The following is a 16,939-nucleotide window of genomic DNA, read 5'->3' as shown; positions in this document are numbered from 1 at the left end:
AAAACATGCCTTGGCCCATGGTCTACGAGACAGTCTAATTCCATTATATCACAGGATTTTTTTCTTGCACTTAATAGCTAAGGTACATTGTAACGGCCGTACGGAGCAAAGACATCTCATTGAATGGCCAGATCTGGCCGTTGACAGTTCTATCCAGCCTGAGAAAACTCGACCAGCCGCAACTTAAGGTCAAAAAAATTAAAAAGCCGGAATTCCGGCTATAGCCGGAACTCTGGCATCCGTTCTACAGGATTGATAATAAGTAACTCTCTGAATTTGTGAAAAAAAATTGGCTTTGCATGGAGAATTTTTCACATGCATGTACACCGTTTCACTCAACCATAAATCTCATTTCGGATTTGCCAGGAAAATTTTCACAAACCCATTTCAAAAACTTTAACTCCCTCTTCCCCCCCCCCAAAAAAAAAAACGTACAAGACATGTGAAGACCATACTGAAGCAAAATTGCACAAATAATTACTAGATACTTGAGTTGAACTAGAATACCGTTGGAAAAGGAAGACTTGTAAACACTGGCAAGGGGATGATCATTTCTTGGACACCCATCCTGAGATCAGGTGGTGTGCGATGGCATGCCTCGGAGGGAACCATGGTGAACTTTGACCCGGCGGCTGCTGTAGTATATGGTGTACTTCCTCTCTGTCCATCCACTTAGCATCCTCCAGTTCATTCTTGTCAATCAAGATCTAAAAGACAGATGGAGCACAGAGCGATAGTTATTGCATAATATCAAAAGCTTGCTTTTATTAACAAAATAAGGACCCTAATCTGCTATTCTTTTTGTTCAGACTCTTTGTAGGATTCTGATCCCAGTACATGTACTTGAAAAAATTAAACTATGACAATTCCTTTATGTATTTTATTGTTTTTAAATTAATGTATTTCATTGATCTTTCACCTTTTGTATTTGATATGGATATCGGCAACTGAATCCTGACCATAAATGAGATGAAGTTAATTTAGTTTACAAAAAATAATGAAACATTTATTAATTTTTGGCTTAACACAAATTTGCATAGGATTTGCACACAAATTCACGTTATTGAGCAATTTTGGGTCTGACAGGCACTTACAGAACGTTGCGTAATTTCATACCAGGGGGTCACAAATTTGGTCTCAAAAGTTGCGCAAGACTTGAAAGAAACAAGACATGGCATGGTGTGTCACCAAGCCTTGAAATAAACGGGCGCTGAGCGCAAATTCGTGCTCATAAAGCCAGCAATTGCGTCCATAAAGCCCCCAAATCATCAAAATTTTGTCGACCGGGCGCAAATATTTTCCAAGTAATTGCGCCCGCCGTGAGTGAACAGTGAAGCCATATCTGATATCATACATGTAATTTAAATATCTGAAAAGCCAAAATCAAGTAACTTTCAATTTACGAGAAGCACAGTTTCAAATTGTCTAGTGCGTCTTTTTTTCAGTACCATAAAAAGTGAGCTACGTCCGTCTTTTTTTCTGTAATACATGTAGGCGCGTGCTTCCAGTTTTTCCATACTTCTTCATGTGCAATTTCTAATGCACACATTTACAGTTGGGATATCCCAATTCTGTGATATAGTCATTCGAATTGCACAGGAGATAAATCCCTGTTCAGAGCACATACGATATGCGAGTCTTTTATCCTCACAGTTGCTGACTTTGCTTGTCAAAACGGAGCCTTAATAATCCAAAATCACTTAGCTTATAGCTTTTTAATTTCTTTCTTTGAGAGAGGTAAATATCAGACAATAAATCATCAAACAAGGCTCCATCAAACAAACAAAATAGGAGGACGCCATGCACTTGAGTGTGGTACTTGTATGCTGTTAGCTAGCCAGTTTGAGCTCATGTTCTTTGCCAGAGCTCTGGGTGAGAATTCTATCAGTAATGGCCTATCAAAGTGATGGTGATTTTATGTTTCAGATAGAGTTTAGATTTCATGTTAATTTGTGAAAACTGTCGAAAAACTTTATGATTTCTTCATTGTGATGAATATTTAAGTTATTAATAAATACATTTCCACCTAATTTAGACTCTCGGAGAATGAAAGGCATTTTCTGTGGAGATCTGCGTTTTCAAATAACTTGTGAAAACTTAAGATACATGAACCTACAATACATGTACATATAGCCTGTGGCTATGTTCTGAAATTTGAATTTACTGAGTTAGATATTGATTTAATTTCTTCATTTCTTTAACATAATTTGTATGCAATCCAAGTGCACCTCACACACAAACACTCACCCACACCCATGATTCTAACCATGAATAAAACCTTAAAGATTTTTTTTTTTTTTTGGGGGGGTTCATTGTTCCTGGTTCATTAAAGATGAAAAATAAATAAGCCCATGTGTGTGTGGTTGTAAAGGGGATGTGGAGTAAGGGTGTCAAAACACACTTCAACATTTAAATCTGATTTCTTAAATGTTTGAATAAGCCTGTTATCATGCTATTCATGTACTAATAAAAAAATTGCTGGAGCTGCGCTTACTATAAACAATTTTGGAGTGTGGTTCACCGTTATGTATTTTTTTTTAAAATTGCCCCCGGTTCCTGTAAAATGCCCGTGAGCCCGGTCTGCAGATGCTTATTTCAAGGCTTGTGTGGCACTAGCTTTACGCATTACAGATTTATTAAAAAAAAATGTTGAGGGGCCGAAGCTGCCCCCCCACCCACCCCCCCTCCCTCCCCCGTCTTATTATGGTTTAAATCTTTAGTCTGTAAAACATGGAATGCTGCCTTCGCTGCTATGCATGCAAGACAGAAATGCATTAATACGTTGACTTATGGAAGGCTGGTTTTTTAGACTCCGCCTGTATTTCAAAGTACCTGATCATCTTCCTTTACCGAGGCATAGCATCCGAGCATGAGACCACTGCTTGGGATAGGCCAGTGTTGTGAAGAACAGTATGTAATGTCTTTGACTTCAAGACCAACCTCCTCCGCCACCTCTCGCCTCACGGCATCCTCCAATGTTTCACCTTTATTACAGACAAATTGGAAAGATTTAACATTTTCAAAGCCAGATATTAAAGGACAAGTCCACCCCAACAAAAACTTGATTTGAATAAAAAGAGAAAAATTCAACAAGCATAACACTGAAAATTTCATCAAAATCGGATGTAAAATAAGTTATGGCATTTCAAAGTTTCGCTTATTTTCAACAAAATAGTTATATGAACGAGCCAGTGACATCCAAATGAGAGAGTTGATGACATCACTCACTCACTATTTCTTTTGTATTTTATTATATGAAATATGAAATATTTTTATTTTCTCATCATTGTCATGTGAAATGAAGTTTCATTCCTCCCTGAACACGTGGAATTCCATTATTTTAACATTTTGTGCTTCAGGCAAGGAGGTCCTAATTGTCAAATTCGTAAAAATTGAAATATTGTATAATTCAAACAATAAAAAACAAAAGAAATAGTGAGTGAGTGACATCATCGACTCTCTCATTTGGATGTAACTGGCTTGTTCATATAACTATTTTGTTGAAAATCAGCGAAACTTTGAAATGTCATAACTTTCTTATTTTACATCCGATTTTGATGAAATTTTCAGCATTGTTCTTGTCTGATTTTTCTTTATTGATTCAAATCAACATTTTTCTGAGGTGGACTTGACCTTTAATATTTTCAAAGCCAGAAATTAAAATAGGCATGTCAGAAGGGGGTGTGGGGAGGGAGAAAGATTTCCCTTCTATGGTGGAGACCTTTGACTTCTTTTTGCTTGGCAGAAATTGTCATAAACCATTGTCAATTTCATAGCTTGAAGTTGTAGAACATTTTGGGCTATTGCTTGGTAACAAACAGGAAATGATTTCTGGTTTTGCTGTTTTTATGGAGTAACAATGTATCAGCTTTGGATGGCCTATTCTAAGTTACATGTAATACAATCTACAAGATCTTTAAATTGCAATTTCTAATTGATCATGGTCCCGTAACTCGAAGATTAGAAATTAATGGCTAAATTAAATGGCCTATCAAAATCGTAGTTGCATGCGCATTTCGCTCTGTAGACTGACTAGGAACCAAACAGAATTGTTCTTACAATTTAGCAGTTAATAGCTGATCTTTGTGTTACAGAGCTCAGGAAATACATGTACTACAGAAATTTGCAATCACAAACTTTTTCCATGAGGAAAATGTAAACTACATACTGTAGTTTACATTTGTGCATTTCCTTGTAGTAGCCACAGCCGGCTCACACCCTTGCAGATAAAATATTGCATTAATACAGTATAAAATGGGCTTATGACAAGAAAATTTTAATTTTAAATATTTTAGTTTAAATAACTGAGTGGCAAAGAACGGAAAGGAGAAAATAAAATAAAGGCATAAATGAGAGGTGACATAAAAGACAGTCGGTGAACAGATTCTTGTTACTGAAGAGGAAAAACAAGAAATGAAGAGACAGTGAGCGAGAGAAAGAGTGACAGAGAGTGCGAGAGAGGAAAAGAGTGCAGGGAAAGGAAGAGAAAGGGGAGGGGGTAAGAAGCAGGAAGGCCAAAGGGGGAGGGAGTAAGAAGCAGGAAGGCCAAAGGGGGAGGGAGTAAGAAGCAGGAAGGTCAAAGGGGGAGGGGGTAAGAAGCAGGAAGGCCAAAGGGGGAGGGAGTAAGAAGCAGGAAGGCCAAAGGGGAGGGAGTAAGAAGCAGGAAGGTCAAAGGGGGAGGGGGTAAGAAGCAGGACGGCCAAAGGGGGAGGGAGTAAGAAGCAGGAAGGTCAAAGGGGGAGGGGGTAAGAAGCAGGAAGGCCAAAGGGGGAGGGAGTAAGAAGCAGGACGGCCAAAGGGGGAGGGAGTAAGAAGCAGGAAGGTCAAAGGGGGAGGGGGTAAGAAGCAGGAAGGCCAAAGGGGGAGGGAGTCAGAAGCAGGAAGGCCAAAGGGGAGGGAGTAAGAAGCAGGAAGGTCAAAGGGGGAGGGGGTAAGAAGCAGGACGGCCAAAGGGGAGGGAGTAAGAAGCAGGAAGGTCAAAGGGGGAGGGGGTGAGAAGCAGGAAGGCCAAAGGGGGAAGGAGTGAGAAGCAGGATGGCCAAAGGGGGAGGGAGTAAGAAGCAGGAAGGTCAAAGGTGGAGGGAGTAAGAAGATGGAAGGTCAAGGAGGAGGGGGTAAGAAGCAGGAAGGCCAAAGGGGAGGGAGTAAGAAGCAGGAAGGTCAAAGGGGGAGGGTGTAAGAAGCAGGAAGGCCAAAGGGGGAGGGAGTAAGAAGCAGGAAGGCCAAAGGGGGAGGGGGTAAGAAGCAGGAAGGCCAAAGGGGGAGTAGGTAAGAAGCAGGAAGGCCAAAGGGGGAGGGGGTAAGAAGTAGGAAGGCAAACACAAAGATTATAAGAGAGATAGAGAACAAATGTGAAATGAAAAAAAAGATGAATGCCTCTGGCAGTCTCGTCTGCATTACGTGATTCAATGTAGCAGCAGTGCTGATTTGAAAACTGCAGAATAGTTATTCACAAAAACACCCTTCTTATGATAAAAATTTCTATGTTCATTGACCCTTAATGATTTTTGACCTTGGTCATGTGACCTAAGATTCATGCACGATGATCAGAGCTACTTGATTACCCTTATTTCTACGTTTCATGAACTAGATCCATAAACTTTCATCATTATAATGGCAACTCAACAGATACACCCAACATGGCCAACTTCATTGACCTTGATCATGTGACCAGAAACTCAGGCAGGATGTTCAGTAATACTTGATTACTCTTTTGTCCAAATTTCACGCAATAGGTCCAATTATTTTCAAAGTTACATCAACTTAACCTTGTTTAAGAATTCAATGTTGACGACGCTGCCATCAGAAAAGCGGAGCCTATAGTCTCGCTGAGACAAAAAAAGTTAGTAGCTGCAGGGTAAGCAGAGATGAGAAATAGAGACAGGACTAAGAGGGATGAGAGATTACCTTCAACCTGAAGACAGCAGCTAACCAAAAGAATGGAAATGGAGATAGAAAGAGAGAGTGAGAAAGAGACAAGAGAAAAACAGTATGAATGAGAGGACACACACACATACATATGTAGGCCCACGGTTGAATCTATGGTTCATGCAGATTTCCTGTATAATTACGCTTAATTTAGCGCGTATCGGGTGCGTGTATGAAAAATGTCCAATGCTGATGCGCGCTTTTGTCAGTGCGCCAAATTGACGCCTGTTACCATGGTTAGATTTTATTCATGGGTCCACTCTTTGAAGAGTGGACTCGTGAATAAAAACAGTGGACTTGTGAATAAAATAGCGTGGATAACTACGGCAACAGGCGTCAATTTGGTGCACTGTGACAAAAGCGCGCATCACCGTCTGACATTTTTAAACACGCGCCTGGTACGCACTAAATTAAGCGTAATTTATACAGGAAATCAGCATAAACCATGGATTCAACCGTGGGTTTTCAAAACCACCTTTGTGAATTCAGGTCATATAGACTCGTAAACAGTACGAATGAAAGGACACACACACACATACAGAAAGACAGTGACAGAGAAAGTATGAAGGAGAGAGACAGAGTTGAGATAGAGAGACCGCCATTTAGTCAGACAGATAGAGACAAAGAAAGATAGGCAAGACAGAAAGAATGACGGACTGACTGACTGAATTTTTTATTGAGGTTTGATGACACTACCAACACAATGTGCAATATAAGTGTCTGAATAATAACCTGTAAAATTATGGTAGGAATCTTTTTCTAAATGTTACTTATATGTTCTATGGATTGATTTACACAGTAAATGGAGAAAATTAAACTTCACCACAAAAATTCTGTACTCTTTCTGAACTAAGAGGTCGGTTCTTTAACGTGCACAGTGTGGCTCTCGCTAACAAATAACCGACAGCTTAACGTCTCTTCTGAAAGACTAGACAACTTGAGTGAATGCCAGCGCCATAATGAGGCTGCGATGAATGCAAGGAATGCTCCCCAGGGAGTGGAAATTGTGCACTTTTCGTGCGGGATTGAAATGAATCCAATGACCGGGGTAATAATATGCTGTAACGCGCTTTGGGCCATTCTGGGAAAAGCGCTTTATAAAAATTGGCTATTATTATTATAATGCCTTGCGCGAGGGTATAACTGCTATGATTGAAAATCCGACAGTCTCTTCCTCACATTCTTAAATGAAAACAAAGTACGAATAAGAGAGACAAGACAGAATGGCAAATCGAAATAGAAAGACAGACACGGAACCAAACCAAGTACTCCAACTAGTACCAACCCTACTTACCCATATCACAGAATCCTGCCAATGCACTGTACATCCCGGGTGGAAACTGCGGTTGCCTAGCAACCAAACATCTGTCACCATTGGTAACCAAGGTGATGACTATTGGTTTCATCTGGAAACACAAATAAATCAATGATTTAGACACCAGACTGTTATTCAATGTGATACTTACACCAGAATTTGAAGTATTTCACTCAGTATTTTGCTTTGTAAAATACTTAATCATCTTTGGTATTCAACTGATTATTTTTTGCAAAGTATTTTGTTTTAATCTAAGTCAACCACCATCTGGCTAAGTCTGACTTGCGGGTTATATACAAATTTGCATACATGTATGAAGAGTCATACACATAGTGCACAGATGGACACATATATTGCGCATTATTTGGCTTAAAGTTTACCTTACAATCGGGTCAGAATGGTTTAGTGTTTTGCTTAAAGGTTCCGTGCCAAATCCAAGGTGACTCCTAATGAATGCATAGTGCTAAATACAACTCATATGTTCCAATTTAAGAATCGAAACATATTTTGTAGATTTTCAAACAATTTTTCCAAGAATATTTTCCAGCTTGCTATTAAGTTCCACCTCAAAAAAAAAGAGAGCCCATACCTAATTCCTTCCATTACATCATCAGTCAATCATACAAATATCGGAGTCTTTATTAGGTAGGACAAAAAAATAAAAATAAAACAGCATTTCTACTAACAAGCATTACCTTAATATATTCTTTATTAGAATTATTATCACAGACATTGCTCAAAACTTACCTCAAAATTGCCTAAATAGTGAAAAATAAGGCTTAAATATTCCATAAAATGTGCCTGGAAATGCATGTAGCATATTGGTCCATCTCTATAGGCTATACTGTGCAGACAAGTGGGTAAAATAGGCTAACCTAGCCTGTGTGAGCCTCTGAGAGGAGGCGTGGAAACACGTCACATCAATAGATAATCAACTTGGCTGCCAGAAAATGTGAAGATGTCGCGAAGTTTAACTACATTGTTCACTCAAAATAGAGAAAGAAAATTTGGGCCAACTCACCAATTTTGAAGGTTTGAATAAGGATCGAATAATATACAAAAAATGCACGTAAGCGCATGCAAGCAGGGCCAAATAATGAACGATGTGCGAGAAAAGCCAATGGATATACTGCACAAGGTCCGCAGGACCAAGTGCGGTATATCCATTTGGCGAGTCGAGCACAGAGTTCTTTATTTAGGTCCTTTATGCACAAGAATGCGTGCATTGTTTGTTTTATACAACCCCCTCCTTCCCCATGATACTGAGTTGCCCCGAATGCAACATTTGATCTAAATTCTAGATATTTCTAGATGATTCCAGACCTCGCAGGATAGTACTTTTGGTATGACGTCAGAGTGCAGGATAGTGCATTTTGAATGCAATAGTGCGAGTCGCTGAATATCATGTGATTCAATTTGGACCAATCAGATTACAGAACATTCTTGGGAGTTGTATAATACATCCTACCGTTGGATAATGAACTTCAGAGCAGCTTGAACAGATCCTGCGGCTTCCAGCAAGATTTGTCTTGTTCTTAGCCCCGCACTTCGAACAGAATGCTTGAAGAGAATGCCATTGCAGCAAGGCATAGGCCTATTAAAACAATAGCGAAAAGATAAAACAAATTATGAAGGTACATGTAGAGCATGTGAGCAACATGTACGTGGGGTCCAATTTTTGTGCATTACAAGTGACCCTGCATTCAAATGAGATGTTCATTTCTCCTGTTTGAACACATGTGATTGCATTTCCTAATCAAGCTTGGAAAGACTCCCTTATGTCCCCTCCACTAAATTAAAAAAATACTTCTCCAAAACCCCCTTCTTTCGTTCTCTTTTTTTCTTCTTTTTTTTTCCTTACTTCCGGTGGGTACTTGGATTCGAACCTCTCGCTGCAGAACGAAGCATCTCCATTCTGTCACCATACTCACTGAGCTAGCAGGAATTGTTGAAAGCCATGAGTTTCATATTGGTTATCTTCTTCTTCTTCTTTCCTTGGTTGGCAACCAGTCAGGATCGACTATTTTTGCCACAGCTTTTGTTCATTTTCAGTAGCTTATTATATATTTTTTTCCATTCCTTTTTTCCTTCTCTCTCTTTTAATTTTTTTTTTCTTTTTTCTTCCTTTTCTTTTCTGTAGTCTTCTTTGTCTTTTTTGTTTTTTCCTTTTTCATGTTTTTTTTCTTTTCTTTTTTCTTTCTTTTCTTCTGTTTCCTTTGCTTTTCTTCTTATTTTTCTTCTTTTCTATCAACCGATATTACGACTAGTCTACTCTCCAAGAGTATTGGGTATTCATTTTTCTGACTAAATATACCAATGCTATTGGGAATTACACACACTCGAAATTTTTACGGAATAAAACCATATTTTGGTATGTATCCAACTTTTCCTTTTAAATCTCTTAGAATTATGTTAGATAATTCTTGATAAATCTCCATATTTTTTTTTTCAATTTTAGTGGAGGGGACATATGGTCTTGCTCAATGCCTTCATTTCTCCTGTTTGAACACTTGTGATTGCATTTCCCAATCAAGTTTTATAAATTTCAAATTTTCCATGTGGATGCTTGCTAAAAGAGATTTCCAAGCTACAAAAGTACAATAAAAACTGCAGCTAAAGATAATTTGCATACACGATAGAACAATTTTCATGCTTCAATTTCAATGTATCAGCCTTTAATAATGCAATATCGGCCCTTTAATATTTACAACTTCACCCTCACCCCAGGATGGTGGTAAAGTCACAATTTCATAACAGGGCCCCATCTTATAAAGAGTTGCGATCGATCCGATCAATCGCAACTATGGATGGCCAGCAATGTCAACATCGATTATGAATGCTTGTTCAAAGTATTTTATAGCTATGATGTATATTCATGCAGTCATTGTTTTCTTGAAAATTCCTGGGGCTTCTCTTTGTTTAGCAAGTGGAATGCCTCTGGCCGTCTCACCTGCATCACGCGATTCAACATAGCAGCAGTGCTTATTTTGAAAACTACTATAACTCGCACAAGATGTTCAGTGATACTTGGTTACTCTTATTTCCACGTTTTATGAACTAGTCCAATACACTTACAGAGATAGGATGGTAATTCAACAAATACCCCTAATGTTGCCAAAATTCATTGACCTCACATGACCTTTAAACCTTGATCATGTGACCTGAAACTTGCACAGGATATTCAGTGATACTTGATTACTCTTATTTCCAAGTTTCAAAAGTCAGATCAATAAACTTGCAAAGTTATGATGGTAATTCAACAGATACCCCCATTATGGCCAAAGTTCATTGACCTTTAACCTTGGTCATGTGATCTAAAATGCGCACAGGATGTTCAGTGATACTTGATTACTGTTATGTAAGTTTTATGAACTAGACCAACATACTTTCAAAGTTATGATGGTAATTCAACAAATACCCCCAATTCGGCCAAAGTTTATTGACCCTAAATGACCTTTGACCTTGATCATGTGACCTGAAACTTGCACAGGATGTTGAGTGATACTTGATTACTATTATGTCCAAGTTTCATGAATCAGATCCAAAAACTTTTAAAGTTTTTATTGTAATTCAATAGATACCCCCCAAATTGGCCAAAGTTCATTGACCCCAAATGACCTTGGTCATGTGACGTGAAACTCATGCAGGATGTTTGGTGATACTTGATCAACCTTATGTCCAAGTTTAATGACCTAGGTCCATATATTTCTTAAGTTATGATGACCACCGCCGCCGCCGTCAGAAAAGCAGCGCCTATAGTCTCACTCTGCTATGCAGGTGAGACAAAAAGGACATCATGCAAATTTCCGGTAGAAAAATTTATGACATTGATGGATTTTCATAGAGTTATAATTGATTGGATCAATCGTAACCCTTTGTAAGGTGGGGCCCTGGGCTCTAGGCTTACAAAAATAAACATGATGACTACCCACTGGCAATCCTGAAGAACAAACCTGAAGATATTCATGGATATTTCCCCTGCCAAGAGTGAAGAGCGCCCTCCTGATTCCGATTGTCTCGGCTTCCATCAACCTTTCCAACGATTGCTGAAGTGTGTCATCAGCTTTGGGAATGTTGATAGCAAACCTGGCGGGTTGATCCAGATCATTTCTGGTGGAATTGAGTAGTACTGCATCTGTGAGTTCCAAGCCTTCAACTAACTCAAGGACTTCTTTCATGTCTACAAGACAGCACAGAGCAAGTTACTGTAGTGTCAAATTAAAGATAGCTTGACGACATTCCATTACAGCAAGTTAATACAAAGGTTTCAATCGATACTCTTGGAAAGAAGAGCAAGGTACCAGCAGTGTAGGAAGGTTGTTTGTTCGTTTGGATTTTCTATTGTTAATTTCTATTCATTAAGTTAGGTATTCAGTTCAGACCAGTTTGGAATGTTCTAAAGCTTACTTTTATATTCTTGATTCATCTTATCATCGGTCACTCACTGTCCTATTTCTCTAAACATCTTCATTCTTTTTCTATTCAGATGTGCTCATTCATTCTAACCTCACATCTGGTTCTTTTACGTAACATTCTTCACTACATTTCACTTAGGTTGTTCTATTTTCCCTTATAACATTGGTTACCTTAAGGTGAATTAAATTTAATTTTTCCTTAGCTGCTGTTGTTGGCCAGACCGGTGTGGATGTTTTTTTTTTTGAACAAATATATTACCAGAACAAGTAAATGGTTACCAGGGCTTTCATTGACTGGCCTATGAACCCTGGCCTTGAATATCAAAGGCCTTAAGAATTTTTGCCTTTCCAGTGCTGCATTCAAGGAAATAATCCTACCAAGTGACTATTCACCTCACCTGGGTAATTTCATTGGTGAAGGAAAACACACCCCATCTGGGATTCAAACCTATGACCCTCTGCTTAAAAGACGAAAGTTAGAAGTAATAGACCATAACACCCCAACCCAAATGTGACAGAGATCATACTGAAAGCCATCTGCACATTAAATCTCTTAAACTTTATCTTACGTGGCCCTAATTCAAAACTTACCATCAGCCCCTCTCCAAGCAAGTTTTATTCTTTTTGACATCTTGTCCCCTTCTATGAAAGCCCTCAGATCATAAAACACTGCAAACTGCCCTGTTCTTAATGCTTTTTCACAAACTTCATCATTTTCTTTCAGCATCTCCACATACCTAGCACCAGCAACATACTGTGACTTGTGACGATGTTGTGAGTGACTACAGCTTGCAGCTGTTGTTGCAGTAGTTTGTCCATGTTGCAACCTTCCAATCGAATCTAGTACTGGACTTGTATGCAATGCATTGAAGCATGCGAGTTGAGATTTCTGAAGGCATGCAGAAGTGAAAGACCTCAAATGTTGAGTACTAATAGCTTTGTTACAGTTGATACCAAATAGGATTTTTGCTTGTCTTCGCTGTTCTCCTATACATGTCTGAAAACATGTACATGTCCGTTTCATCAACGAGCTGGTTAGCAGCTGAAACATGGTGAGTTCTTGGTATCTGGTCCTGGAATTGAGAAAGAATCATTTACTGTTTACATCTGGATTGTACAAAAGGATATAGTTTTACAATGTAAGAAATATGTTTCAAGTGATATTGCTCAGGGGTGCCAAGGGCCTGAAATTTTTTAAAAGAAAATTACGTGTTGCGCACGTCATGACCACAGACAAAAGCGTGGGTGCAAAGTCTAGTAGTGGCCACGGTCCCTGGAAGCACTGGGGTTCTAGATACTCTTTGCTGCCATCTGGGTATGTTTGAGGGGACTTTCTACCTCACATTTAATCAAATTTTATGGGTTATGCTAATGAATTTTGTATGAAATAATAATAAATAGGTCTACATGGATTTAAATAAATCAATCGATGGCCAGGATATGATGCCCTTAAAAAACTAGATCAATTCACGGCCTAAAAGGCTGTACACTTTTTTTAAACTGGCTATACTCTTTTTTTCTCTCTTTTTTTTCTCATCTCCCATACTTTCATTAGTTTCTTCCTTCTTTTTTTTTCTTTCTTTTCCCCTTTCTTCTTTAGTTATGTTCTTTCCTGTATTCCTTCATTATTCTATTCATTCTTTCTTTTATTTTTTCTTACTTTCTTCCCTTTGTCTTTTTTTTCTACCTTTCTTTTTTCTCATCTTTCTCCAATACTTTCCGATTCATTAATTTCTTCCTTCTTTTCCTCTTTTTTCTGAGTTCTGTTTGTTCCTTTTTTTCTTCCCTGCATTCTTTCATTCTTCTATTCATTCTTTATTTTTTTTTCTATTTTTCTTTTTTCTCGTCTTTTCCCAGTACTTTCATTAGTTTCTTCCTTCTTTTTCTCTCCTGCATTCCTTCATTCTTTCTTCCTTTTATCTTTTTTCTTTCCTTTCCTTTTTTCTCATCTTTCTCCCATACTTTCACTAAGCTAATTTTGTCCTTCTTTTCTTTCCTTCCTTTCCCCCTTTTTTCTGAAGTTCTGTTCGTTTCTCTTTCTTTCCTGCATTCTCCTATTCATTCTTTCTTTTCTTCTTCTTCCTTTCTCCCCTTTGTCTTCTCCTCTCTTCATTCTTTCCTTTAAGTTTTTGTTCTCATCTTTCTCCCAATCCCATACCTTTTGTTCTCGTCTTTCCTTCAATCTTTCTTTAACAAGTTTGCAGTTGTACTTGTAGCCCTAGCTATAGCTACTTACATTTCTTTTCCTTTTTCTTTTCTTCTTTCATTCATTTTTTTTCCTTTTTGTTATAGTCAAATAAAGATTAGAAATTGCATTAGCATTCTGAAAGTCATTACCAAACATGCACATGCCTTGCACTTTGCAGCTAACCCACCGCGCAAAAGATAGGGCGATACTGAAGATAGAGCCATCGCTTGCGCTTGCCTGCCTGGCACGGGACGGTCCGGCTGGGCCTGGGATGAGAGTGCGGGATCGATCGACCCAATCGCGGCATAAACAAACCTTAACCGATCCGAACTTTCAAAGCAAAGCAAGAAACAATAACAAAAGTTGCATACTCACAATTTCAAGTTCATGAAGATAAGTAGCGCCAATCATATATTACTTATGTTTCGACGTAAAATCTTGCAAACAGACGAGTTTTCTAATTCTTTGCTCTACTTGGCAGCAAGAATCACATCAGTCCGCTAACTGTTGGTTAGTTTTCACTTCAGTCGTTTTGAAATATGCGCACGTGCCATTTGCATGGTACTGAAAGAAAGGTACACGATCAATATTTTCTCTCTTTTCCTTTCTCTTCATTTTCAAATGAAGTTTTTTCCACTAGCATTTTCGCTAATTCAAGTCTACCTTGATTTCAAGTTTCTTATTGCCCCTTTTTGAGGTATCCCTTATTTATCCCTCCTTTCCCGTGCATCCGTGCATCTAGATTGGCCCCTACGTAACTTCTCCCGGCCGGCCTTTATAATTCCGGGATGATTTTTTTTTCTTTCTCAATTGTGCACTGGCACTGGCGTACAGATAGGGGGGGGGGGGGTTCTTGGGGTTTCATGGACCCCCAAAATTTTCCCGACCAACAAAAATAAGAAAGAGACAGAGAGAGAGAGAACCCATGGTGAAATATAATACTATTTTCTGTATCACCAAATTAGTTTTGTTATAAAAAATACCAAAATTTCTGCTCGCTCTATGCACTCGTTCGCAAAATTTTAAAAATCTCCCCCAATATGCAGGATATCTGAACCCCTCAAAATTTTGGCTCACTGCATGTTCTTCCTTCCTTCCCATTTTCATTCTGTTTTCTCTTTCTTTTCTTATTTCCCAAGTTTATCACCCTTTTCCCGCTTTAGATTTTATTTTTTTTCGGGAAAATTCTCCAAGGGGGTAAAATGTCTCATATCCCTTCCCCGGTTATAAGGCTACTGAAGGGTGTTGCAATATATTAAATGGATCTATAGAAACTACATGAATTAAAACAAAATAAATGTCATTTAAAAAAGGGTTTTAATGTATCTTCTTTATAGTATATCAACATGTTATCCACACCCGCTCCAAAAAGAAATCATGAACCTAACAGAATGAAATTTGTACATACTTTATTACATACTAAGTCATGATTATGAGGCAGTTGCTCGTATGCTCTATATAATGACGTTACAAATGAAAAAAAATCTAATGACTTTCTTTATCTTTGAGTGGATTTTCTCAAACCTTCACCAATATTTTTTATCATTTGTTCTCCTGTTTTTCAACAAACTTATCGTCAGATGTTGTTTGAAGGTTTATCGTCAGGGTGAAGTTCCCCTACAGGGCTACAGGTGTAAAAATTATGATTTATAATTATACAGGCCATTAGGAATTATGATTGCAAATTACTTCCAACGCCCGCTTAACGGAGCTACCATACTAAGGGACAAATGCCACTATAAGTAACTACCAGTGGCGTACCTGTGGATTTTCCACAGGTGGGGGCAAATTCGTCCCCCCAAAAAAACTTGACAAGCAAAAAAAAAAGAAAGGGTCTTCAATCACAAAATATAAAATTTCGTACCAGAAAAAAAAATGAGAGAAAAAGAAGAAGGTATTCAAGCTCGTCAGGGGGTGGGTGGGGCAGGGATACGTCCATTGCATGGGTTGTGACTCGTCGGGGGGGGGGCAGACTGCCCCCCGTAGGTACGCTAGTGTATACCCCTAAATAATAGGCTATAAATGTCTGTGTATATAATGGTGAGGGGGAAGGGATCGGATATATTCACAATTCTTTCTAGGACATAAAACTTTCAAATTAACCGACGATTTTGGTTATTCTTTACCAGCCCATTTTTGTTGTTGATTCAGAATGAGATGCCTCAACAAAAGAAAAATGTTCATTTCAAAATGATACATCATAAATAATACGACAAGTTGTGTTAGATTCTAAAAGGCGACTGTTTTGCCCGGGCTGTTTTGATACTTTGACAGGTATACGCCTAATCATGAACCTATTAGAGATGCACTATATTAGTTAATGAATTCACTAAAACGTGACTGTCATTACGGTGCTCTGGATAACATTCTCTTCATATTTTGTTTACTTTGATCCTACCGTGTTCCATAGCGGGGGTGAAGTATTCTTGAAGATGTGTAAGAACGGGAAAAACCCAAATGACCTCCATTTTGTAGTGAAAACCTTTATTTTATTATCATTTTTTTTGCTCTTTGAATCTACATCAACCATACCCCCCAGTAAGAAAAAATAAAGTCGTTCCCGGCTAGGGCCCAGCCGTTTTATAATCCAATTTTCCTCCTAATATTCCAGAGATACGAAGCGCGTTTCTCTTAATGTTATTAGGTCACTAGTGTGCGGATCAAATGTCACAAAATCGTTAGCTTCTCAATTTTAATCGTTGCTCCAAATCTAAAGCATGTTGATTGAAAAGCATTTTTTAACAGGGCATCAGCCACCAAAACCAAAACCAGGAAAGCTGCCCCTTTGTAAATAATCTGATAGTATTCGCTTTTATCAAAACACATGTAAAAGACGCACATGCGGCGGACCACGTTCGATCAAAGAAATGATAGCGTTGAATGTCCATCAATAATAAGTCCTTGAACTGAGCTAGCTGTATGTATAAAAGAATCATGGTGACTGTTGAAAATGCTTTAATCAGAATTCTTTCAGCGGGGGAAGATAAGTGGATCCCAGAAGGAAGTTTTAAGTGCCCCATAAATCAGAATATACGCAACAATAGTACCGCAACGCCCCTGTGGAATAGTGAAGATCTGAATATTTATTTATGA

The 16,939-nt window shown here is 38.5% G+C and overlaps 1 protein-coding gene across 1 annotated transcript; it reads right to left on the bottom strand.

The window, feature by feature from the left end:
- Positions 1-234: 234 nt before the first annotated feature.
- On the bottom strand, positions 235-14,326 carry LOC121431869 (NAD(P)H pyrophosphatase NUDT13, mitochondrial-like). Its single transcript, XM_041629640.1, has 7 exons — positions 14,222-14,326; positions 12,250-12,731; positions 11,197-11,423; positions 8,712-8,837; positions 7,223-7,334; positions 2,833-2,984; positions 235-707 (listed from the first exon to the last, which is right to left on the bottom strand). The coding sequence occupies exons 1-7, from the start codon at positions 14,233-14,235 to the stop codon at positions 549-551; spliced, it is 1,272 nt and encodes a 423-aa protein (XP_041485574.1). The 5' UTR covers positions 14,236-14,326; the 3' UTR covers positions 235-548.
- Positions 14,327-16,939: the final 2,613 nt, after the last annotated feature.

This window comes from Lytechinus variegatus, chromosome 18 (genome assembly GCF_018143015.1).
Source record: "Lytechinus variegatus isolate NC3 chromosome 18, Lvar_3.0, whole genome shotgun sequence".
Classification (NCBI taxonomy): Eukaryota; Metazoa; Echinodermata; class Echinoidea; order Temnopleuroida; family Toxopneustidae; genus Lytechinus; species Lytechinus variegatus.
This window is presented reverse-complemented; position numbering and strand designations above follow the sequence as displayed.

Coding starts and splice junctions, on each gene's coding strand:
- LOC121431869 (XM_041629640.1), bottom strand. Junction 8,838..11,196: donor ATATCCATGAATATCTTCAG/GTTTGTTCTTCA, acceptor TTGTTTTAATAG/GCCTATGCCTTGCTGCAATG. Junction 708..2,832: donor CGGTAAAGGAAGATGATCAG/GTACTTTGAAAT, acceptor TCTGTCTTTTAG/ATCTTGATTGACAAGAATGA.